Source organism: Typopeltis vanoorti, chromosome 24 (genome assembly GCF_054136105.1).
Source record: "Typopeltis vanoorti isolate ZY-2024b chromosome 24, IOZ_Tvanoo_1.0, whole genome shotgun sequence".
NCBI lineage: Eukaryota > Metazoa > Arthropoda > Arachnida > Uropygi > Thelyphonidae > Typopeltis > Typopeltis vanoorti.
Window position 1 is genome coordinate 55,636,728 of NC_143572.1, and position 27,991 is coordinate 55,664,718.

Below are 27,991 nucleotides of genomic sequence, written 5' to 3' on the forward strand. Positions count from 1 at the left end.
TAATTTAAAAAAAATAAAATTTTTTTCAAGATGCTAAAACAAAAGTAAGATTAAAATATCTAATGTTTAAGTTTCAGATATGAAATAGAAACTACCCAGTGACTGCTCTCACAAATTTATGTTGTTATCAGAAAACTTGTCAGATACCAACCTTGAAGCTTGATACTAAGCTAATGAACAGCTTATAGGATATTTTGAATTAATATATATATATATATCTTAAAATGGATTTGAAAACTTTGTGAAATGAAAACAAATGCTTTATGAGGCTTAGCCCAAACCTTATGGAAATACTTTCTGCACATGCTGTATAAAATGGAAAATATAAACATTTAAATTTCTTTGAGTCATAACTCTGTGAAGACTGCATTCCAAAACATTCCTAAACAAACAGTTCTCTGTAGATTGTAGCCATATAAAATTACAAATTTCATCTTTTACATTATTCTTGATAAAAGAATCACATTAGGAGCTGTTGTCATATTGTTTATTAAGAATGATTTTATTATTAGTAAATTAATATTTTAAAAATATTAATATTAATAAAATTAATATTCTTTTTTATAAAGAGATTAGTTTACACAGATTTATATTATTCTTGGCTGGAAAATAAGGAAGGTGCTTACATTATTTTCATTCTAGGTTTTTGCAACTTAACTGGATGCATGATAGAGTATACCAGCTGCATATTTATAAAAAGTGATAAAATAATGAAACATTAATTTTTTTATTATTATTATTATTTTTTTTTTAGTAATCATAATTTTAACCACAAATACTAGTAATCTGAAGTCAGTTATAGTGTATTAATAATTATAGCTTCAGAATAGTTCCTCAAAATTATTCTTATTGATTTTTGATGAAGCGTTTGTTGGAAAACCAGGTTCTGCAGCACATTTCTCTAAAAGTGTATGCTTTTAGAGAAATGCAATTTATGGACATACTCCTATCATTGGTAGTTATGTAATTCAAAATCTCTGTACTGGTAAAATCTCAAAATCCCATTATATACAGGGTGTTCGGGATAAATTTGACATATTTATAATTAATTATATTTTTCCGTAAGTTACATGTATTAACACACACTTCTCTTCATTTAAAAGTTTGGACCCTTCTTCATTCATATACAAGATGTCAGAAAGGATGGATAGCTGGAACCCACCTGAATCATGGAAGAGAATAACTTGTATCATGATGATTCGTGCCTGCCATCAAAATAAGGATATTACGACTGCTGCCCAATGCTCCCTGAATACAGTAAAAACAATCAGGCATGAACTAGAGACTTGCAATGGTGACTACGAGGATGTAGCAAGAAGAAAGATCCCTAGCAGACGATCTGATTGCGTTCGTACAGCAGAATTCCTCGCAAATCTGCAGGAACAGGTGTTGAAGAACCCTGGCATTGGAATTCGGGCTTTGTTCGTGGAGTTGCTAACTGTAGTCAAGCCCTGGATAACAAGGGTAGCCAATGGTAGGCCGTATGTATGGCAGCAGGATTCGGCCCCTTGCCACACCTCTGAGAAAAGTCAAAAATGGTTGTCTGAAAATTTCTACGACTTCACCAGTCCAAATGTTTGGCCTCCAAACTCCCCAGACCTTAACCCCATGGATTATTTTGTATGGGGCGCAGTTGAAAAAGACACCAATCGCACTTCCAGTAATACAAAAGCCCAGTTAATGGATAAAATTAAAACAGTTTTTGCGGCCCTTCCCAGGGAGACTGTAGCATCAGCTTGTTCGAGGTTCCGAAGCAGAATTGAAGCTGTGATCGATGCTAATGGTGGTTATTTTGAGTAAATCTTGTTGATAGTATTGTAATTAACTCTGCCTGTAATGTTTTTTTGTCAATTCATTAAATTTAATAGATACAAAGAAGATTTTCTTTTTCCTTACGAAACTGTCAAATTTATCCCGAACACCCTGTATACACTTTCTTACACATCATTTTTAAAACTATATTTCAAATCATGAATGGTATTTGTGAAAAAAAAACTATGTGCATGTGTGTTATATTTATCCTCGGTACCTGAAAATTACTTTATTTGAATTTTAAATTCTCTGTAAATTCTTTGGAATCCAGAAATGTTTGAAAAAGAAAAAAAGAAAAAGATCTCATTTAAATCATTATTTTTTTTTTTGTTTTACTTTATTTTATTTTTTACAATTTTTTTGATTAACTCTTATTCATTGGTTGCTAAGGTGATATATGATCTGTAATTTGAAATGCATTTTGACTTACTGCCACAGTTGTTGTAATCGTTTTTCTTAGTTTTAGTTGTGCATTACATTTCCAAAAAGATTTAAAATGATACATTTTGAATGTTTTGAATAAATAAATATTTATAGCAACCATCTGGTTTTAAGAAAATCATATGATTTTCTTAAAACTAGATGGCTGCTATAAATCTTTATTTATTTATTTATTTTTTATCACAGTTCATTTTTATTTCAAAATGAACACGAGCAGTTTAATGTTTTATGAATCAATATAACATGCATGTTCTCAGCTTGTCTTTTACATGTTAGGCCTTGTAAAAATCTAATTGAGCTCTTGTAGTTTGTGTGATATCAGTTCAGGAACCTGTAAACATAAATACCAATTCCTGTATTGTTCATATATATATATATATATTTATATAAAAACACACACACACATACATACACTGGTTAAAATTTAGGTCTTTATATAAAAAAAAAATAAATTTTTTTGGGAGGGGGAGAACTAGGATAATCATTCTATGTGTAACAAAAATTATGTAAGTTTTAGTGCAATAAAATGGTGCCAAATTAGTTAACATGAGTGTAAAAATTTGATACTATCTTAATATTGTTTTTGTCACATCCCTTTCAAATAATTAGCCAATTTAGATAATATATTTTAATCATATCTCATATGAAAATCATCAGCTGCCTTCGATTCTGAATAAAGGATTCTTTTATTGAGATGTTTGTTTCACTACATATCGAGATCTGTTTTTTGTTATAAGAGTAAAGGTTTTTTAAAACTCCTTTATTGCAGTGTTTTCCAAACAGTGAGACACCTCTTGTGGGAAGAAGAAGAAGAGGAGAGTTACCTCCAGATGAGTTGAGAAGGGAGTAGAGGACTATCTCTCATGACAATGCCAACTAAATCCTCATTTTTAAAATTTGATTTTTATTATAAAACATACAAAATTAGTTTATGTGATAGTTAAAGATGAGATATATAACACATAAACTAATTTTGTATGTTTTATAATAAAAATCAAATTTTAAAAACCTACTGTTATAACAGGCTATTTAATTCTTCTACTTAGTCTGTTAAAATCCCAGTTGCATCTTTTATTTGTTTTGCCTACCTGTCAGTATAAAAAACTAATTTCTTGAGGGGGAGGGGAATCCATGCGAGACCTGCTAATTTACCTTCAATCAAAACTCCCTTATAAAGATTTGACAGGATTCGCACCCAGATCTTTTCAGCCAAATGTCATATCATTACTGACTGAGATATAGACATGATGGAAGTTTTTTCACTTGGCTGTGCTACCAATTATATATTTGGTTTAATCCTTTATTCAAAGTGTAAGCAAACAAAGTTTCCACCTGAAGTATTTTCTGGACTGGGGAAACTCGTGGGAAAGGTGGTATAACTTCTCATCACTTGCCTTAGTATCCCATAATGCAAAGCACATCTCCTTGCAGACATGTATAATGCTATACATTAAGGGAAGGGTCACTACCAGACTGGTTTCGACCTTTATTGAGGTCCCATCAGTGGGAGCCAGACCCAGAGGTGGTGATACTAAGGTGGAAGTAATGGAGAAGTTATATTTCCATGTACAAGTTTCCAAAAGGTGTCACACCTTATTATTAAAATTCTCTGGATTAGAGATAGTTGATGGAACTTTTTTTCATTTGGCTATGCTACCAATTATATATTTAGTGATGAGAAATTATACCACCTTTCCCACAAGTTGCCCCAGTTCTGAAAATACTTCAGGCGCAAACTTTGTTTGCTTACACTTGGATAAAGGATTAAACCAAATATATAATTGAGATATAGACACTTTGTACTTTTTATTTATATCAGACATGTTTTTTCAGTTTTGTTGAATATGCTCATTTCCACCATGTTGTCCTTAAAACAACCTACATGGTGTAACATAGTGTGAAGTAGTTCTTTAATCCAGATGAATGCTATGCCATTATTAGTAATACAGTAATCCCACAATTATCCAACCACAATGGAAAAGTTTGCTGGTTGGATAATTGAAGGGTCAGATAACTGAAGGCATAATTACATGGTGTTATATCAGAAAAAATTTGACACACTAACCCATTCAAGGAGATTCAGATAATTGAGAGATCACTGTATATCACATAGGTGTGAGAGTTGAGGTTGACCTGGTCATATATGCCACTCCAGAATATTCCATGTATTCGTTTTAATTCAAGTCCAGGGAATTGTACTGATTCTTGACCATCACATGTTGGAACTCAATGTTATGCTTTCTAAACATTTTTAATTTTTTTTTTTTTTTTTTTATTTGATACACAGTAGACCTCCTCTTCTTATGACCTAATTAGTTAGAAATTCACAGTTAAGTTGAGCCATCATAAATTGAACTCTAATTTACTATAGGATCAGTGTCATGAATTGAGGTTACAGTTTGAAGTATAAAATACCACACAAAGGACCACTAAACTGAAATACAGTACTTAAATGTTTCTTTATCATTTCATTATTTAATTATGCAAAAGTGAAAAATTTTTAAATGTTACATGTTTATTGCTTTAGCACTTCTTAAAAAAAAATAAAAAAACATATAGTCTCTTCTGAATTCAATAAATTTCCATGTAGCATGACAAGACTTTTCAAATTTCAGTTTCTTGGAATGGAGTCAATTTTTTCAAAAGCCTCTACGTCTTTATAATGCTTATGGGTAGGATGGGGTTCTTCATACTATATTTGGTAGGAAAAATTCACATCTCCTCTTTCTGGATGTTTATGAGGATATGAATATAAATATCCACTGTATACACACACACAATGGACAAAAACATTAGCGATACCTACCTAATAGTGTGTCACCCTCCTATAGCATGTATAATGGTCTATACTCTCCGAGGCATCGACTCTGCCCAAATGCCAGAGGTAATTCCAGCTATACCTGTTGTAGCATTGTCCACAACTGCACCTTAGACGTCAGTCCCAGATATGTGGATCTGATGTCTCACTTTATTGCATCCCAGAGAGATTTGATTGGATTTAAATCTGGGAACCTTTAGGCCACTGTATGGTTCCAAACTGAGGTAGGTGTTCCTTGAGCTATGTGCCTGGGTGGTTGCAGTCTGGTGGGGTGGTGCATTATCCTGCTGAAACAGACCATTAGCTATAGAATGTGCAAAGGTCATGAAAGTGTGTAAGTGATCAGCCAGTACACTCTGGTAGCTTGCAGCATTTAAGGACCTCTCCAGACACACTAAAGGACCTAATGTGTCACATGAGAAGGCTCCCCAAACTATCACAGAGCTGATCTGGCACAATGGGGCTATGGCTTTATGCTGTTGACACCACACCCTCCCATCATCCAGGGCTGGCTCTACCAACGGTGCAAGACGTGCATTTGCACGGGGCGACTAAGTTGGCATAAACTATACGAAAAATAAGGGGGAAGGGGTGGCAAAATATGCTACTGCACAGGGCAGCAAAATTCCTAGGGGCCACCCTGGATTCATCAGACCACCATACAACTCTGGTCCAGTTTTGATGGTCCCAACACCAGACAAGGTGCAGTGCCCAATGACGAGCCATCAACAATCATACATGATTAGGGCATCGCCTCCAGTAGCCCATAGTATGCAGAGTACAGCTGTTCACTTGCTGACACTACATGGACCTCCGACATTGAAATTGGATGTGATTTGTGTCACCATTGTCCTGTGATTGGTCTCTATGATCCTGGACTGTGTACATCGACCCCAGTCATCGATGGCATGTGGTCGGTCACCACTTGCTCACTGGGTGCTGGTATATTCATTGATGGTATACCCATGGTAGACCCTTGATAGGTTGCACTTGAGAATCCTAGGGTTCTTACTGCTTGGATGATAGAATGACCCATTTGATACACTGCTGGGAAGCCCTGATGTCTGCCTATTTATTGTCTGGTTTGGTTTGGGTACGTTTCACTCTGTGGGGAGGATGCCATTGACAACTTCCCCATCACTCCTAACTCTAATGTTTTGTCCATTCAGTGTGTGTGTGTATATATACATACACACATACACATATACTTATTATCCAATCATTTGAGGGGGTTTTGTCTAATCCTTCCTTGCTGACTAAGTTTTGTGGAAGGGGCAGCCTACATAGATAAAACATATACCTGGGAGAGAAGGCAGACTCCTACTTTTGTGAAGAAGAAATTTCATTAAGACAGGAAAGCTGCACCTCTGGCTCTTCCATACTCTAATAGCATTGGGGGGGGGGGCAAGAAGAAAAGGAGAGAGAAAGAAGAGGAGAGGCCAGTCTATAGATAATATAACAGTTCTGTATTATGTGAAGTAAGACTTGGTCCAGCATCAGGTACCTCAGGTTTGCCACTCTCATACTCACTAGAAATAACCCCCTGAGAAGGAACACCAGAAATTGATATAGTAACCTCCTATGTTTACCTAGGACAAAAGATGACAGTAGAGAGGCTGTGAAGAAGAAGAAATTATATGTAGTATTTAACTTCATTGGATAGCCTTTGGAAAACAGCTTGAAGCACTCATAGGAAACATCCTAATCTGCCTTTAAAGAAAAGTATTCGATAGTTGTATACTATCATAATACATGGAAGTGAAACACACACTTTGACTAAAAAATTGACCAGCAAGTTAAGGATTACCCAGAGGAAATTGGAAAGATCATTACTCAATATTACCATTCTAGATAGAAAGATCGATACTAGAATGAGAGACATTATAACAACCATTAAACAATCCTAATGGCATTGGGCAAGTCATATTGCAAGGAGTAACACTCAAAAATGGACAAGTTGATATCTGAATGGAATCCCAGAGATGGAAAGAGAACTACAGAAAGACTGAATAGACTGTAGGAGGATGAGATTAAAGAGATGGCTGGAACTCAGTGCCATAGAAAAGCTCAGGATTGGACTGAAATATATATATATATATTTTTAGTGATATAATTTAAGATTCCTTGTGATTGATAACATTGGGTGTTTTTGAAATGCATTGTATATCCTATCAAAATGCAAAATTATATATCCTATTTAGCAGATTATTATTCATGTATTCCAGATTTTAAGTGAATTGAAGAAAGCATGTAAAATCATTATTTTCTAATGGGTTCAGATTTAATATAGTTCTACTGTGATGCTAAAATATGATAAAATTTTTATCATAAATTTCATGTCAATTCCCCAGCCGTTGGTCTTATATCAAAATTAGGCAGAACACTCCTATATACTGCTGATGATTTCTATTTTATTACACATAATTGATTCTGTTGTTTCTCTCCATCATAGCACCTTTGCTAATTATTTTATTTCCATATTTAATTTTCTCCTTATACAGAACAATTTAGCAACTTAATTGATTGGTTAATTAATGATATTAACTGATATTTGTTTCCTGCTTTTCATGCCAGTTAAGTTTTAAATAAAGAACTTAGTTTAATGCCCTATATTTCGGAATATAGTTTAGCATTACTGTTCTTAATAACATGTTCTATTTAGATTATACATGGGTGTGCTGAAAAGTTGTGATAATCACCATGAAAGAATTGAGGTACATGGCATGTCTTCTTATATATCCTAAAAGAAAAAGAACAAATTAATACAATTTGAATCATGGGGGTTAAAGGGTTTAAGATATGTCCTTTCTTGTGGTTATATCAATTGCTTTAATATCATTTTTGTTCTAGGTGTTTATCAGAACCTTTCAGTCCCCCACCCCTCTCATAAATGAGAATAATATATAACCATACCCCATAATTGGTTTGACATTAGGCTATCTTCTCATATGCCCTTGATTCCACCTGTCCTTACTCTCAATACCTCAACTAAAGTACAGTTTTATGAAGGACAATAATATCATTTGAGCTTATGAACTGCTTGTTTTTCCTCTGGAAAACCCATGGAAATCACATTTCTCAAATATGTATTTTGTCTTAAAGGTTTGAAAAAACAAAGTTTCTGGCAACACATTTTGAATCATCTTTTGCTTCATCAGTTTTCTAAATAAATAAACAATAAATCTGCTAATGCCTTTTGTTCTAGGCAGTAGACAAGGCCATTTTAACCCTATCTAACTTTTGGAGACTGAGAGGACAATTCAGTCTTCACTGGTAGCCAATCAGAAATAGCTGGCCCAAGACTATTATTAATTATACACCTCATCTTGTGAAGAGAGGTGCCTGACAAGTGTCACCATCTCATAGTCCCTAATCCTAATACTGTGTTTGCTGTTTGATATAGTGTGGGTTCTACAGTCAATTTTCTTGAGTTTACAGGGGGAAAAAAAAAAGCCCCTCTTCCCCATGCCAGAGATCGGCTAACTCAGGAATTGGTCAAAAAAAAAAAAAAAAAGGCTCAGAAAAAGTTCCTCTAGTGGACAACTAGAATTGAACTTAGAATGCTCTTTCTTTGGGTGGCCTACTGCTGTAGATGCACATGCCACTTCCACTGAGCTTACCAGGCTATAACAGTTTTATTATACATGTTTTTTATTGGTTTTGGGTTGCTTCTAAATTATTACTAAAGCAGCTTTAATTGCCATGTTCAATTTTATTTCAGTTTATAAGTAGTCTCTTATTCGTCATCTGGGATTTAACCTTCTAACTATCTGGATTTTGCACTTCAGCCACTGTGTTATCTTTCCTTCAGTATTGAAATCTGCTTCTAATTGCATTCATCCTGTATACTTGTTATCACTTTCATCTTATTTACTAATGCTTCAAAGTAACATTCAGGGATTATCTTTTATTTCTATATTACTCAGCCTTCCTATTTTTTGTCTCTGTATTCTTAAAAACACATTCATCTTTCCTTGCTAGGAACTGAAACACTACAAATGACAAAATTGTCGTCATCATCTTCCTATCCAGAATTGAGATTGATGACAGAATTAATTTATATATATATATATATATGTGTGTTATGGTTAAAGTGATAAATCCGTGTTATTATTAATAATTACCGGTTAAAGTGAATAATTTACGAGAATTAATCACTTTAACCGGTTAAAGTGAATAATTCCTAGAGGAGTCTGGTAAATGTAATAAAAACATGTTTATAGGTTTACATTCTCAATAGAAATGATAACAGCTTAGGTTAGGTTAGTTTATAATGAAAAAAGTAAGGAAAGTACTTCTTGTGCACTCAATGAAATTAGAAATCATAAATCATTATAAACTAACCTAACCTAACCTTTATCGGTTGGAAATCATTATAAACTAACCTAAACTAACCTTTATTCGTTAGGTTAGTTTAGGTTATGTTATAATGAAAAAAGTAAGGAAAGTACTTCTTTTGCACTCCATGAAATCAGAAATCATTATAAACTAACCTAACCTAAACTAACCTGGATGTAGCATGTCGAAAGTTGTTGTGGGTAGATGAATGGGGATAATAGATAAATCAGAGCAGAACTGATCAGTGTTTTTCTCCATTGATGAGGAAAGAGGTACAGCAACAACGTTTATCTATAATCCCCATTCATCTGCCCACAAAACGTTTATTTGTTATCCTCATTTATCTTCCCGCAATCATTAAGCTCGCCACACAACAATGTTTATCTTTCATCCCCATTAATCTGCCCACGACAAACTTCGACTACACTCTGGTTCGACATGCGACATCCAGGATAGTTTAGGTTAGGTTATAATGATTTCTGATTTCATTGAGTGCAAAAGAAGTACTTTCCTTACTTTTTTTCATTATAACCTAACCTAAACTAACCTAACCAATAAAGGTTAGGTCAGGTCAGGTTACTTTATAATGATTTCCAACCAGTAAAGGTTAGTTTATAATGATTTTTGATTTCATTGAGTGCAAAAGAAGTACTTTCCTTACTTTTTTCATTATAAACTAACCTTAGCTAACCTAACTTAAGCTGTTATAATTTCTATTGAGAATGAAAACCTATATATAAAACCTATACACATGTTTTTATTACATTTACCAGACTCCTCTAGGAATTATTCACTTTAACCGGTTAAAGTGATTAATTCTCGTAAATTATTCACTTTAACCGGTAATTATTAATAATAACCGGATTTATCACTTTAACTGTAACATATATATATATATATGTTAAAGATACCAAACTATTTTAAACCTGGTTTTACTCCATTTCCCAAGTAAGCAAACAGACAAGTAAGTCAAGTTTGTGCCTGCCAGTGTTGCAAGTCAAGGCAACTCGTGGTAAAGGTGGATAAGCTCTGATCACTATTCTTAATATTTACCCTTAATGCAAAGCACATCTCCTGGAGGAGATGTATGATGCTATGTATTAAAAGCAAGGGGCCACTACCCAGACCGGTTTCGACCTTTATTGAGGTCTCATCAGTGGGAGCCAGGCTTAGAAATACCAAGATTTTAGTAATACAGAGCTTATAAGTATTTTACCTGAACAAGTTACCATAAGGTGTTTTGACCTTATTAAATAAAAATCTCAGGATGAGAAATAGATGTAGAAAGTATTTTACCTTGGGTATAATAAATGTTAAAGATACCAAGCTATTTTAAACCTGGTTTTACTCAATTTCTCATGTAAGCAAACAGACAAGTAAGTCAAGTTTTGTGTCAAGTGTTGCAAGTCTAGGTGTGGCCCCTTGCCTTTAATGCATAGCATCATACATCTCCTCCAGGAGATGTGCTTTGCATTAAGGGTAAATATTAAGAATAGTGATCAGAGCTTATCCACCTTTACCACAAGTTGCCTTGACTTGCACTAAGTGCGGGATCACCTAGACTTGCAACACTGGCAGGCGCAAACTTGACTTACTGTCTGTTTGCTTACTTGGGAAATGGAGTAAAACCAGGTTTAAAATAGCTTGGTATCTTTAACATTTATTATACCCAAGGTTAAATATTTTCTACACACACACATATATATATATATAAATTAATTGACGTAAATATTAATTTATTAATATTTGTATACAAGGACATATCTTGTTTGAAAAACATGTTATAATAATTAATACATTGGTGCATTATAAATCTCTGTAATCCCCTGAAGAAGTTAGGAGAAACTTCTTCAGAGAATGAATTGGTTTCTGTAACTGGTTTCAGTAAATGGATTCTTTTCTGCAGAAAATAATCCATTTTTTGAACAGTGTGGACCACAGAAGATGAATACATTTATTTTCTGTAGTCTCAAGGAGCTTTTATTCTTCTGTCTTTAAAGGCAGCACCATAGCAGTGTGGAAGCATGTGAAGTGAAGGCCCCAAAATATGTAGATCAATGTAACAAACATATCGAGCAAATATTACTATAAATACATTTTCTTCCATTATCATATTTGTATATTTCACATCTTTACATCTCACAATACAAAACAAATATGGGCTATATATATAAAGAAATAACATGAAAGTTTACCTGTAATTTGTATAATCACAGAAGTATTACGATTTTTAAAGTTTTTGTTTAATCTTAAGTATTTCTCTTAAGGCACTTCCTTCCAAGTTTAGATTGATAATAAAATTTTTTGCTATCTCTTGTATTCACCAGAGATATGTGTTAAATCCTTTCCTAACTTACAATGTTAGAAATGTTTAGAATTGAAAGTATTAGAAAAACTTCGAACTTGGAAGTTATAAAAAGAAGAAATATCATATAGATTCATTACTAGAAACCATCCAGAACTCTTTTTTAGGCTTTTTTTTTTTTCCGAGTTAATCTTTGATGGGCAAGTAGAATTGTCTTCCTTAAGAAAATTGGGTTAATTCCACACTTCAGCAAAACTAACTATACAAGACTACTAGCTTAGAATTAAGAACACTGCATCTCATTTAGTTATCTCATGAAAATAGACTCAACCTTCAGTTCCTGAGAGGGGAAGATTAGCTGTCTGCCAAATTTTGAAAAGTTGGAACTAAAATAGTACTCCCACCTCCGGATCCTGGGAAGGGATGCATTATTTATTTTATGCATCCTTCTCCAAAGGATTTTATTTATAAAAGTTTAAGATGGCTCAAACATGATGATTGGCTGAGGATTAAATATATTTCATTATATATAATTCAAGGTATAATTATTTGGTATACTTAATTTTTTTTAATAATTTTCATTTAATTTAAATTTAAATGGCTTTGCAGTGAGTGTACTGGAGAAGTGTTGCTGGATGGAACTACAGCTTGGGATGCATGCAAGAGTTCAGAAGAAAGAGATGAAGGAAAAAATCAGAAGAGTGGTACTGAAGAGACAGATTGGCAGCGGAAATGGTAGTAGTGTGAGAGATGAAGAGAGAGAGAAAATGGGAATGCAAGAGGAACAGGGAAACAGGAGGAGCTCGGGTGGACAGGGAGGCATGACATAGGGAGAGTGGATGTTGAAACTGTATTGCAATGCGGGTGAGGAAGTTAAGACTGAGCAAATATATGTAGTAAGTGGTGATAAAAGTGATTGGGCAGGTGTGGTGGAGAAATCACAACCAACACATGACTTTGATAGGACTGGCTATAGACCTAAAAATGAACTGCTGTGTTTGTTTACAAATACCAGAAGTATCAGAAATAGGGAGAATGAAATGGTTTCAGTGATTGAGTTTATTCACCCCAAAATCATTAGAACAAGTGAAACATGGTTGAATGAAGATAATATTGTAACAGGAATAGAAATGGAAGGATATAGTATTTTTTGCAAGGATAGAAGGGAGGGGGGGGGTGCTGCTGCTGACGATAGCAGAGAAATGAAGTCCACATAAGGTAGACATGAAAGAGGGAAATAATGGCAATAGTTAGGAGGCAGTGTGGTGTAAGCAAACAAAGTTTGTGCCTGAAGTATCTTCAGGACTGAGGCAACTCATGGTAAAGGTGAACCAAGCTCTCATCACTCCTTGTCTTAGTGCTCCCATAATGCAAAACACATCACCTTGTGGACATGTATAAAGCTATGCATTAAGAGAAGGGCCACTACCCCTGACCGGTTTCAACCTTTATTGAGGTCTCGTCAGTGGGAGCCAGACCTAGAGGTAGTAATACCAAGGTGGAAGCAATGGAGAAGTCATCTTTACCTATACAAGTTGCCAAAAGGTGTCTCACCTTTTGGCAACTCATATAGGTAAATTACTCTGGATTAGATTAGGATTAGAAATTACTCTGGATTCAGTCCTGAAGATACTTCAGGCACAAACTTTGTTTGCTTACACTTGGATAAAGGATTAAACTAAATTTATTATAGTCTAACCAAGCGGGAAAAAACTTCCAACATCTTTCTCTAAATTGAGTAATTTAATAATAAGGTGAGACACCTTTTGGCAACTTGTATAGGTAAAGATGACTTCTCCATTGCTTCCACCTTGGTATCACCACCTCTGGGTCTGGCTCCCACTGATGAGACCTCAATAAAGGTTGAAACCGAAACTGCATTAAGGGGTAGTGGCCCTTCCCTTAATGCATAGCATTATACATGTCCACAAGGAGATGTGCTTGGCATTATGGGAGATACTAAGACAAGAAGTGATGAGAGCTTAGTCCACCTTTACCACGAGTTGCCTCAGTCCTGAAGATACTTCAGTTGCAAACTTTGTTTGCTTACACTATAAAGGATTAAACTAAATTTATTATAGTCTAACCAAGTGGAAAAAAAATTCCAACATCTTTCTCTAAAAGAAGGCATATTTAGTTAGATGTGATATAGGTCTGGGAATGTGGAGGGTAGTGTTGAAGAAATGTATAAACAACTTGGATTAATGAACAAAGGAAGGGTAATTATTATGGGTGATTTTAATTTTGGTGGCATAGACTGGAATGAAGAGATAGCATTTAGGAATAAAGAAAATGAATTTCTTGAGTTCTTGAGAGCTAACTACCTCAGGCAGCATGTAAAGGAGGGCATGCGAGGGTGAAGAGTTCTAAATCTGATCATTTCATCAGAGGAAATAATTGTGGAGGGGGGGGATTTCACACTTTCCTCCAGTTGGTGAAGGTGATTACTTCATTACTGGTGATTATGACAAGTTTAGGAGACAGCTTAGAGCTATGACATGGAACGAGAGTTGAGCAGTAAGGAAATTAATGCTTCATGGGACCTGACAAAGAAATACATTTACACATCAATGTGTAAATGTATTTCAAAGGCCTAAAGGCTGAATAAGGTAGGTGTAAAATGGATGAATGTGGAGCTTAGCATGAAATCTGGAAAAAGAAAGTACGTTGGAGGAAGTACAAGATGAATAATGGTAATATTCAGTCACATGAAGAGTATAAAGAACAAGCCAGGAAAGTGACTCAGTAAGGAAAACAAAAGTAGAGTATAAGCAGAAATTGGAAAACCGGGCGAAGAAAAGCCCCAGAGAGTTTTTTAGATATGTGGCAAGTAGAAGGAAGAATGATCATGGTAAGATGGATGCAAGTGGTAGAATGGTAACTGCTGAAGAAGACATTGTTGAGGTATTCAGTGATCAATTTATAAGGATGTTTCATCCTGATCAGGATAGAATCATGGAGAAATTAAGTGTAGAGGACATAGGGGAGGATGGCTTAATTTGAGTGATCAGGGTGAGCAGGAGGTATTTGAGGAAATATATAAACTTGATGTCAATAAGGCGATAGGATTTGATGAAATAGCACCACACATCTTCGGGAAATTGGCAGTAGCATTGGCATGCCTGTTTAATAAAAGTCTTGCAACAGCACAGGTTCCAAGTGAGTGTAAGGAGGGTAAAATTGTTCCACTACATAACGGTGGTGATAAGACTGTAGCTTCAAATTATAGGCCAATCTATCTGTAGTTGTGGTGAAAGTACTGGACAGATTGGTGAGAAGTAGGATACAGAAATGCAGCAGTATTCTCTGTGGTTATCAGCATTGGTTTGTTAGGGGAGAGATCACGTTTCACTAACTTACGAGGGTGGTCTGAAAGGTTCTCATTGTAACAATGAAAAAACAAATTTATGATTTCAAAATTATTTTTGTTTTTCAGCATAATCTTAAGACATTTATTCCAGTGATGCTCCAGCATCATTATCCCGTTCCTGTAGTGGTTCTCAGAAAGGCCTGCAAAATACCCCTCTACAGCTGTAATCATCCCTTGATTCGAAGAAAAATGCTGACCATCGAGGAAGAGTTTTAGTTTCGGGAAGAGATAGAAGTCAGAGAGAACCAAATCTGGGGAATAGGGGGGATGTTCCAACAATTCATAGTGCAGATCCCTTAATTTTCCAATCCAAAACACCTTTGTCTGTAGGTACATTATCCTGATGAAAGATGATTTTTTTTCTTCTGCAAACCGGGTCTTTTCTCACGAATTTTTCGTCTAGTCTGGTTAAAAGATCGGAATAATATTTCCCGGTTATTGTTTTACTCTTTTCAAGATAATTAATAAACAAAATGCCTTTAGCATCTCAAAACACACCAATGCCATGACCTTTTCTGGTGATGAAATTGACTTTGTCTTCTTTGGCGCTCTGAACAACCGTTCTTTCTACTGTTTTGACTGCTGTTTGGATTCTGGTGTGTAATGGTGAATCAAAGTCTCATCCATAGTAATAAATCGAACAAAATCAGTTTTATTCTTGTTAAAATGCTCCAAGCACTATTTGTTTTTGTAAGCAAGCACGTCACCCATCTTGCGCAAAGCTTTTTCATTTGCAATTCTTTGTGCAAAATATATCCTGCACTTTCTTTTGAAATGCCTATAGTCTCAGCAATTTCACACACTTTGATTCGGCAGTCATCCAATACCACATTGTCCACTTGATCAATGATTTCTGGTGTTGTTGCACTTTTTGGATGTCCTTCACTTGGATCATCTTCAAGGCTGGTATGGCCGCGTTTAAACTCGGTAGCCCATTTCTTAATTGTCAAAAACGAAGGAGAAGAGTACTCATAAACTCTTATGAACTTCGAATGAATTTCTTTTGGCGTTAAACCTTCTTTTACAAAGAATTTTATAACCGCACGATACTTAATTTTATCCATTTCAAGGGATACAGACAACACTTTTGTTTCAGACTGCTGTATAAAACAAACTACTTGATAGAATGACCTGCAATTTCACATGGATGCTTATGACAGATGTACCAACTTAGAAAAAAAAAAATCTTGCCGATAGTGTTGTCATCTGTGGTCGAGGCCGAGAACTTTTCAGACCACCCTCGTACTTATGTACAATAACAAAGTGACAAATATCTTGGACAGGGGGAGATGCATAAAACAGTGATGTACCTTAGATTTTGCAAAGGCTTTTGATAGGCTTCCAAATGACAAGCTCTTAAATAAATTGAAACAGATGGGACTGGATAACAGACTTCTGAGTTGGATCAGTGACTGGCCATCTAATAGGTATCAGAAAATTGTATATGGTGGTGCGGTATCCTGAAAGAGAAAGGTCATAAGTGGTGTGCCAGAGGGGGTCAGTTTTGGGACCATTGTTGTTCAATTTGTATGTTAATGATATTGGAATGGGTTTAACTAGTGATGTGCAGCTGTTTGCAGGTGATGTAGAACTGGGGAAAGCAGTACACAGTCAGGCTGATGTTAATGCCTTACAAGAGGACTTGAATAGATTGCATGAATGGGAAGGTAAGTGGAACTGTCAGTTCAATGTTGTGAAGTGTGAGGTTTTGAGATGATTTGGTAAGCAACAATGGGATGCAACGTATACACTTGGTGGGGAAACTTTAACAGAAGTAGAGGAGATGAGAAATCTAGGAGTGATGGTGGACAAGGACCTGAAATTCAGGGACCACTTTCACAGGTTGTGAAGACATCACATTGGATAATGGGAATGATGTGGAGGTCCCTGACATACAGAAATAGAGAGATTATGATTCCATTGTATAAGGCCTTGATCAGGCCTCATATGGATTATCGTGCACAGATTTGGTCACTGGGTTTTCATGGTGACAAAGATATGTTGGAAAGGGTTCAGAGAAGATTCACAAAGGTGGTCAGTTGTCTTTGGAATGTGGAGTATGAGGACAGATTGAGAGAGTGTAAGTTGCAGAGCCTCTTGAATAGGAGGAAGAGGCAGGGGGGAAGGGATATGATCAAAACATGTAAGGTAGTCAGGGGGTTGTTATTGGGTCGACATGGAAGAGATTTTTCATAGAATGGGAGTGGGGTAGAACAAGTGGCCATCGCTGGAAACTGTATACGAAGCATGTGAGTAGAGGAGTGTGGAGTAGGTTCTTTGCATGGAGAGTGGTTGGTGAGTAGAATGCATTGCCTGAGTGTGTTGTGGATGTTGACACATTGAATCAGTTTAAAGCATGGTTGGATGAGCACTGTGTGCAATAGTGTGTACCTCCCACGATGAATCTCGGACTCTGTGGAGGTCAGATGTTAATAATAATAATAATAAATCCCACCGACAAACAGCTTTTAGTGTGTAGTACATTAGTATTAGTAACCATGTGCAGGCTAAGGGTTAGGTAACCTGAAAATTTGGCAGACACCAAATATGGAACTTTTATCAAGCCATTTCCTGTCTCCAATAAGCATGTTGGTGGTCTCACATAGTTTGATGAAATTCATTCTCCTACATAAAAATGCACTTCACGGTACATTTACATTGAATATCATTTGTACATAATTTAGAAATGTGTTTGTAAGTACAGTGTGGTGATATTTTCAGATATAAAAATTAAAGTTCTCTTTTGAATTAGTGAAAGGTTGTTTTTTTGTTATTTCTCTCGTGAAGGGAGGGAGCGCCCTTTGGTTATTCCACTATGCCACTGTTTCAGTTTTTTTTTAGCTGAGCCTGTTAGTATTTTGTTCACATTTTGTTACCTTAACTCTAAGATGTATTTTTAAGGGGGGGGGGGGAAACTGCACCACCCAATAATGTTTTTGTATATGCATCTTCAGTTCAAATAAAAAAAAATACTTTTTCAGTTTTACACTTGTTTTGGAAACATTTTTCTTATCAGCATGATATTCATTTTAATCACATTCAGCACAAGATAGTGATTATTTCTTATTTTACATCTTTCACTCTATTCTACCTGGTTTGAAATATTACTATCAACAGTAATGTAATGATTGCAACTTTTTATATTTGTCTGTTTTATCTCAAATAAAATTATGCGAAGCTTCATGCTGCTGCTGTTTTAAGTGTCCATCAGAAACATTTCTTTGTTCTGATTTCAGTTATTTAAAGAATTCTTTTCAGGTCTTGGGATCATTATCAAACGCCTCCATAGCGCAGTTGGAAGAACGACAGTACATTGCACCCGTCGATTGGAATAGGCCCAAGTTCGATTTTCGTCATGACGGGAGGAATCTTTATGTGAACTTTTTTAATCGAAGGTGAGTTAGCTGATCTCATACGGAGGTAGCAGGGTTTTTCCTCCTGGAAACTCGGGTTTTTCATCCCACATACAGACAAATCGGCCCTTCCGAACACACGCAATTTACAGACAAAAAATACTAGTTGTGGTGGGAAGTAGATGGCATTGATGGAGATGATTGGTAGTAAAGGTTCGGTGTAGTGGTGGAGACAACTGTCTCCACCACTACACCGAACTCATCATGGGAGGTGTCCTCCCATGATGAGTCTTCGGACTCCTTAGAGGTGTCACGAATAATAATAATAATAATAATTATTATAGGAAGCTCTGTAGTCAATTAGCATAAGCATGTTGGATAGATGAGCTGAATAGAAAAAATGTTGACAGTGCATGGGCATTCACACAGCAGTATCTGACACAAGTAATGTATAATTGCATACCAAGGGTTAAGTGAGTAAATAGAGCAGGAGTGAAATGGATGAACAGTGAAATCAATCAAGCTATGTTGGAAAAAAAAATACTATAGAGGAGGTACAAGACAGTTGGTGGTGATTGGATCCATGAAGGTTATAAAGTGCAGACTAGGAAGGTGTTAAGCATGATAAAAAAAGAAAAGGTGCAGTATGGGAGAAGATTGGCTGGTCAGGCCAAGGTTAATATGATAGGATAATGAATGCATTAGATAACAAAGAATCATATACACAAAGGAAAATTTTTCTGCTATATAGCAAGCAAGAGAAAGAATAATTATGACAGGTTGACACTGGTGGATTGTCATGGCAACAGAATAACAGTTGCAAAGGATATATTGGAATTATTGAATGAGCACTTTATCTGTGTATATCATACTGATATAAATGATGTGGTGCAATATATATAGAAGAGAGGCAAGTATTAAAAGAATTGGAAGTGAAAGAACCAGAGGTTTATCAGGTGTTGATTGGGTTAATGTTAATAAGACTGTGGGAATGGGTGACATATCACCACGTATTCTTAAGGAAAGTGCACACCAATTGGCTGTGTCCTTGACCTGGTTATTTAATGAAAGTCTTGCAGTGGGAAAAATAGTACCACCCCACAAGCATGGTTCTAGAACAGAAGTTTCCAATTATAGACCAGTCTGTATAACTGCAGCTGTAGTCAAGGTGTTGGAGAGATTGGTCAGGAACAGAATACATCATTAGGTTGCATTGGGTCAGCATGGATTTGTAATGGATAGGTCCTGTTTTAGCAATTTACTTGCATTTTATGATAGGATAACGAGTGCATTAGATAATGAAGAATTGTATACAACAGGGGTGAATTCTCCACGTTTGCTGCACAAGCTCATTAATTGAGAAAGAAGTAATATTTATTTGTTAATGCATGCATTTATAAGCATTCCATTTAGGCTTTTATTTTTCTAGACAGAAGACGTCTTAAGCTTGCGCAGCAATAATTGAGCTTTGTATTGTGTATCAAAGGCCGATGCTTGCTCGTCTAGTCAAAGCTACCTTGGTTTGCTCGGTTGTAGGAGCGTCCAGATCCTTGCAGCAGCGCTCTGATTTCATGCACACGCATAGCCATTTCACGTCATCTCACTCTGTTGCTTAAACACAGGCCATACGCAGTCAACGTAGCTCTAGCCAGTGAGCTTCAGCCAGCCTTTACAAGTGTGCATGCTGCTTGGGAAAATTAAGTTACAACCAACTTTTTATGACGATGTTATTGACCAGTTCATAAAGAAGAACCGTAGGGTAGAATTTGTATTCAAGTAGCTAAATTGAAAAAGATAGAATATCGTTTGTAAAATAAATGTTGTATTTGTATGATTAAATGTACATAAATTTCTAAATATGTAGTTTTAAATGGTCAGTAATTCATTATTCCGCTAATCAGACTTCAGTCACACCTCTCACTCCCTGAATGATAACAAGAGCAAGCGTGAATTTCAAGACCAGCATTCACCCCTGGTATACAGTGATATTCTTGGAGACTTTGCAAAAGCATTTGATTGATTACTGCATAATAAGTTGGTGTACAAGCTGCAGAGGATGGGAATAGATAATGTATTGATTAGATGAATTGGAGATTGGCTCTTTGAATGATACCAGTAAGTCATATATTGTCTCAAAAAAAGAGGGTAACCAGCGGCATGCCCCAGGGTTCTGTTCTTGGGCCCCTGCTGTTTAACTTGTTTGGAAATGATATATCATGTGGACTGACTGGAGATCTTCAATTGTTTTCTGATGATGCAAAGTTGGGGAGAATTATAAATAGCACTGCTGATGTTTAATTTCTTTCAAGAAGATTTGAATAGACTTTTGACTTGGACAAAGGAAATGGGGTTGTAGTTTTAACAATAATAGATGCAAGGTGTTGCATTTTGGAGTGCAGAAACATAAGGCTGTGTACTATATTGATAGTACCATACTGCAGGAAATGGATGAGATTCAGGATTTGGGAGTGATGGTAGACAGTAGACTGAAGTTTAGAGGGCATATTGCAAGTATTGCAAAGACTGTGCATTGTAGTGCTGCTATGATAAGAAGTATGCAGGGATAAGAAAGTGGTTGTGCCACTGTATAAAGCACTGGTCAGACCACAGTTGGACTATTGTGCTGACATTTGGTCACTTGGTTTTCAATGTGATGTGGAAACATTGGAGAGAGTCCAGAGATGATTGACTAAGACAATATATCAGGACTTTGGAATGCTGGCTATGGAGAGTGGTTGAAGAAATGTGTATTGCAGAGTTTGATGGATAGGAGGAAAAGAGGTGATATGATAGAGACATTTAAGTTAGTGAGAGGATTTTATCAGATTAATCCAGATATTATTATAAAAAGAGCAGAAGGTGAGAGGGGGAAAAAAACAGGGGCCATCCCCGGAAGTTATGTTAGAGTGTGGTGAAGAGGGGTGTGAGCAGTAGATTTTTTTTTTTGGAGAATTGTCAGTGAATGGAACACATTACCAGAATGTGTTGTTAATGCATGGAGTGGTAAGGATTTTAAGATTCAGTATGATAAATATGTTGCCAGTTGAATGAACCTTCAATGATGAGTTTGTCGACTCCATGGAGGATGCAATAATAATGATAATAATTAGGAGACAAGGCACTGTTGCATTATGTGATATTCAGTTTAAAAATTTACTCATATCACTTGACTTGAATCTCATAACTGCTTCTTCCTTTCTCTTGTTTGTTATTACCTGAATTAATATTATTAATTGAAGGTGTTATCTGTTTTGGTTTTCTTTCCCTCATTACTTGTTTAATTTGTATGTTAATGATATTGGGGCCAACCTGTAGATATGCAACTGTTTGCAAATGATACAAAGTTGAGAAGAACTATGAAGAATAGAGTGGATGTTGTGGCCTTGCAGGAGGATCTCAATACACTATGTGAATGGGCAGGTGAGAAGGGTGGAGGAGAGTTATCAATTTAATGTTGTAAAGTTTCAAGGTGTTGAAATTTGGTAGGAAAGGTTGGTATGCAGAGAATACAATTAATGGGAAAATTTTGAAAAGGGGCTGATGGTGGACAGAAACTTGAAGTTTAGGGATCACATTGCTAAAATTGTAATAACATCACAACGGATTATGGCAATGAGGAGGATATTGACATGCAGAAGCAAAGAGGTTACAGTTCCCTTATAAAACTTTGATCAGGCCACATATGGACTATTGTGTGCAGATTTGGTTGCCTGGTTTTCAAGGGAATGAGGATGTATTGGGAGAGTCCAGAGAAGGTTTACTAAATTAGTGTCGGGTCTATGGAATGTCAGATGTGAGCAGAGATTAAGAGAATTCAACTTGCAGAGCATTGTGAATAGAAGAAGAAAGAGAATATATAATTGTGGCATATCAATTGTTATAAGAAGCTGTATGAAGAGGTGTGAGAAACAGGTTCTTTGCATGGAGAGTTATTGGGGAGTGGAATACATTGCCTGAAAGTGTGATGAGTGTGAAAACTGTGAATGGGTTAAGGCACGATTTGATAACATTTTTGCATGCAAGCATATGGATCTCATGCAATGAGTCCTTTGACTCCATGGAGGTCAGATGTTAATAATAACAACAACAACAACACTATTTATGCAACATAGGTATTTGTTTCTTTGTGCTTCATGCACAGTTGACTTTTCATTATTTATCCAGGTTTCTAAACTAGGCATTGGCTAGCATGTATTTTTTTTTTGGGGGGGGGGGGAGGAATAGGGCTGTATCCTCATCATAGTGATATTTAAGTTTCAGTTAGTACAGAATATAATTTGGTACAAGCAAATCAGCCAAGAGAACATGCACAATTTACTTTAATAGTATTATTAGATGGCATTGTAAAGTAGAATACCCTCCCTTGATGACTCCTTGGAAGTGTGACATAATAGTAAATAATAATCAGCTAAGTTTCACTTTTTAGTGTATCTGTTCATTTAGTATCCAAAGAAGATATCTTCTCATGGGAATAAACTTGAAGTATCCAAGTGAATATCTATTTATATTTCCAGTTTATTACATGAGTTCAGTTAACATTCATATGTCATTTCATTAAAAGTAATTTTTTTCGCTTATTAAAATGAGTTGTGCCCCATGGTTGTAAAAACCTGGTTTTGATTTCCATCATAGTATAAGAGAAATTTATAAGAGGCACTGCTAATGGTGAATTGGCCAGTCACACATGCTTGGTTTGGTTTGATTTGATTTTAATTATGACCAACTAAGGGGCAGAGGCCAGTATGTTGATTTTCTTAATTGTGTTATCTGAGTAGCCTATTTTGCATGATGAAAAATACGTTTCTAGCAGGAAAAACCTCTGTGCAAAACTGCTAACTCTTCTTCAGTTGACAAAAGCATCTATAAAGATTTCTTACAAGGTTGCATTGATCCTCTCAATTATATAGTAGAGATGCCTGTTGCATGCATGCTTGGCAGAATTTTCCCTCCTGTTATCTTGTTTTTCATCTGACATAATGTGCATTTTACAGACCGAATGCACTCACCTCATAGCATGAGCTGTTTTGCCATAATCTAAATAGTATAATCCAGCTGCCAGATAGAAACTTTTAAAATTGTCACTTATTATCTATATGCTCTTCTACTCATCATTCAGGAATTACTTTGCTAAAATTAGTTTTCTTTTTAAATATATAGTGCCTCTGTTTAGTACAATTGGAAGAACAATGGGATATTATACCTTTCAATTGGAAAAGACCTGAGTTTGATTCTTGTTATGACGAGAAGAATCTTTATGTGAACATTTTTTTTTTTAAGTTAGTTGGTCTCAAACAGAGGTAGCAGAACTTTTCTTTTCTTCCAGAAACTTAGGCTTTCCATCCAATATATGTGCAAATTGGCCACAGGATTCACATAATTTACAGACCAAAATATACTACTCATGAGCAGTTAATGGTGGTTAGTGCTGTTGTATATAGATAGAGGATTAAGTAGTGGGTTGTATGGAATGCCCTCCCACGATGAGTCTGGACTATTTGGAGGTGTCACATAATAATAATATTAAGATGACAGACATTTAATAGATGAACAGCATTAGAAGTTAATGTAATGTATTCACTTACATGGTGAATTACTCATTCATTGTTTTCAGGTATTTGTTTTACAATTGTTTAATATTGAATAGCAAAGCCTGGGGTATTTTAATCATATGCGATTTTAACATAGCATATGATTCCATAAGCAATATTAAATTCAAGGGAATTTAAATCCAACCAAAAATTGGCTTCTGTATAATTATGCAAACAGCATTCCTAACTTGCACATGCTCTTTATATTGCTTACCGGTATATCTGCGTTTGAAAGACTGTTTGACATCACTTTTAGTTAAAGAGTAAACGAGTAATGCTTGTCATAATTTTCTTGGTAATGCTGAAATGTTTTTATCCTCCCTTGTCCCTAACAGCTTAAACAAGTCAGAGTGGTCATTTATATAAATAATTATATAAAATATTTTTATTTTTGCCTGCAGGAAGAAACACCTCAAGGTTTTTTTGAGGACCACGGACTTGGCTAAAGACAAGTTCTCCTTCCATGACACACAGATGATATGATGTGGAGCATATTTCAAAATATTTTAAATAGTCTTTTAATGCCAGTACATTCCAAGCCAAATGTGTTCTCTGGATATGATTTTTATTTAATGATTCACTGCATTGTGATATGAGTTTAAGATTTTTGTAAATCTTAATTTTTGTAAAGATAATTTATTCCAGATAGCTGCAGAATTTCTGTCTAGCAGCTCTACTTAAGCATGATTGTAGTTTATTTCATTGTTAAAATTTTGTATTTAATTCTTTTTTTTGTGTGTGTATTTCTTTGATTATGTTGAATAAACACTCAGTAATATTTGTTTTGTGTGTTTGTTTTTTTTTAGGTATGTGTTTCATCATCTAGAGAACACATTACTTGGATATTTAACCTTACTCTTCCTATCCTCTGAAAACCATGAGTAACATTTTGATATCTGAAGAATTGTGGTGTGGGGGGATACCTGATCTGATTAAATTACTTTTTTACATGATAATTTTAAACAAGTATGTATTGAGTTGGCAAAATAGTTACATTCTGGAAGGAATAATCATTAGATGAAATACCTGCAAATTATCCTGACAATTTTTGCATTTCCTTAGATACATAGTCTAACTTTACAAATGAATGCTGTCAGCTTCCTCCAGGTCCTTGTAAGCATATAAGAAAATCACTACTAACAGTGGAAAAATATATAAAAATAGGTTGATAGATGATGATGATTTCGTCTATCATGACAAAACTATCCTGCTTACTAGATATCTGCCATAGCGCAATTGGAAGAATAGCAGAACATTGTGCTCTTTGATCAGAAAAGACCTGGGTTCAATTCCCATTGTGACAAGGGGAATCCTTATATGGGCTTTTTCATTTGAAGGTGAGTTAGCTGATCTCATACGGTGGTAGCAGGGTTTTTTTCTCCCAGAAACTCCAGTTTTTCATACAGTTAAATTAGCCTTCAGAACACACTCAATTTACAGACAAAAAAATACTGTTGTTGGTGATGATGGATGATAGATGGAATTGCTGGTAGTAGTGTCATAGTTGAAGAATTAAGTAGTAGTGGAGAGGATGAGATGTATTTAGCAAAGTAGAGTAGTGTGCTCTCCCACGATGAGTCTTTGGACTCCTTAGAGGTGTCACATAATAATAGTAATAATAATAATAATAATAATTCCTGAAGTGAGGAGATAAAATGTATTTTGGCTTTAGAACTACTTTTCTGGATAGTTTATCTAGTATTTAGCTCAATCATCTTCAGTAGGATTACTATAAAAAAATCTTAACAAGAATTGGAAATGTGAGAGTGCACTTTAGCAGTCAGCAGGAACATAAATATACATTTATGTTTTCAAGTTCATCTGCCAGCTATCACCTGGCTTATGAATAACACATCTTTGGGAATTGGCCTGTAGTCTTTTAAAACATCAAACATTTTCATAAAAGGTACATTGCAACTGTTGATTTTAGTGGATTATGGGAGTGGGATTAATATCACTATAATTATTTTTAATTATTTTCCTAATGGAAAAAGAATTACAGATTAAATTACCACTCTCAGTGGGAAATCCCATCGTGTGGTATAAAAATTTAGCCTATTAGTGGCAATGAGTTTAATGTGCAATATATATATACAGGGAGAGTATATCCATACAATAGAATATAAATTTGTTTGAAAAGAACTGTCGAACAAGAATTGCCAACTTCATTGTTATTCATATTCTCTTCATTAGTCTTGCCAATGGACTATAAAAGAGGATACATAATTTTAGTTATTTTCAAAAATACAGGTTACTCATAAAGTTATTTCTTTAGATCGTAGAATTTTCACTTATGAAATGCTCATGAAACAATTTACCCATTGTTTCATGAGTATCTTTGGCATGACTTGCGAAATGGAACAAGACAGTAGCATAAGCTTACACGACAAAGAATAATAACACAGATATGGAATAATGAGTTGTTTTAGAAAAGCACAGGCTAATTATAGTTGAAACCAAGCAAGGGGATTTTAGCTGAAGTCCCTTTAGTTATTTATTCACACATCTTCAGTCCAATGCTCTCCAACTAACATTCTATAGTTTGAATATCACTGTGCAGACATGGATATTTTGTGAATGTTTAAAGGAATAGATGAATTTCATCATCCAGTGTGAGGTCACCACTCTACTTATTGGAGCCCTGAAGCAGCTTGAAAAAAAAAGTTCATTATTTAGTCTCTAGGGTAGGTTTCCAGATTATTTAATTCTTAACACACCCATAGTTAAGGTGCCCATAATTTAAAAAATAAAAAAATAGAACATCGTGTGGGGGGGGGGGAGGATTTCGAAATTTTCTCAGAAAAACTAGAAAATTATTTTCAATGATCTAAAATTCACTATTTTGACCACAAAAATTGTTAATGCACATTGGAAATTACATACTTCAAAAGAAGTATGTAATTTCAAAAGATATAACCTTGTTTGTTGCACTGGCGCCTAGTCTTTTTCTTGTGTATGCGATTAATGTTCGGCGCCTTTCCAAAAAAGTTTTTTTTGAATAAAGTGTGAATAAAATGAGATAAGAGTTTAAACGAACAACGAATGTACATCCATTCGTTGTTCGTTTAAACTCTTATCTCATATTTTTGACATCTTTTAGGCGCCTGTGTATATTGCACACATCGCACACGCCACCAGCTGGCCCTGCTTGTTTGCCTGTTACAATATTTTAATGTGAAGTAAGTTGTGTTTGTTGGAGCTAATTAAGTATAATAAATTTAGCTTAATCCTTTATCCAAGTGTGGGCAAACAAAGTTTGTTCCTGAAAATATCTTCAGGACTGGGGTAAGGTAGTACAACACCAGGCAACTCATAGCAAAGGTGGACCAAGATAACATCACCCCTATCTCAGTATCTTCCATAATGCATGTATAATCATTATGCATGTATAATACATCTCCTTGCATGTATAATGTTATGCATTAAGGGACGGGCCACTAACCAGACTAGTTTCGACCTTTATTGAGGTCTCTTCAGTGGGAGCCAGGCCCAGAAGTGGAGATACCAGGCAGAAGCAATGGTGAGGTCATCTTTACCTATAGGAGTTGCCAAAAGGTGTGCCACCTTTTTATTAAATTACTCTGGATTTAGAGAAAGATGTTGAAAGTTTATTTTTCACTTGGTTAACTATAATAAATTTAGTTTAATCCTTTATCCAAGTGTGAGCAAACAAAGTTTGCACCTGAAAATATCTTCAGGACTGGGGTAAGGTAGTACAATACTGGGCAACTCGTAGCAAAGGTGGACCAAGCTAATTAAGCTAATTAAGTAATAGTAATTAAAAATTGATAAACAGTAAATAAAGCTGAAAATTAAGTTGGCATAAGAAGCATGTAAGGGCAAATATCAGGAGGTTATTAAGAAGAGTAAAAGACAACAGTATAATGGAAAAGGTTGTCAGTATGTTACCGACATACTGTCCGTGCGGTTAGTCTAGTGGCTTTGCACTTCGCAACCATATGCCTC

The 27,991-nt window shown here is 35.4% G+C and overlaps 1 protein-coding gene across 3 annotated transcripts in view; it reads left to right on the plus strand.

The window, feature by feature from the left end:
• Nucleotides 1-24,803, plus strand: part of LOC150093231 (AP-1 complex subunit sigma-2-like) — a 120,864-nt gene extending 96,061 nt beyond the window's left edge. For all 3 annotated transcript variants that reach the window (XM_090413859.1, XM_090413861.1, XM_090413860.1), the window contains exon 5: nucleotides 24,427-24,803. In XM_090413859.1, the coding sequence (XP_090269985.1) occupies nucleotides 24,427-24,471 (45 nt within the window). In that variant the 3' untranslated portion in view covers nucleotides 24,472-24,803. The remainder of the gene's footprint in view (nucleotides 1-24,426) is intronic.
• The last annotated feature ends 3,188 nt before the right edge of the window (nucleotides 24,804-27,991 follow it).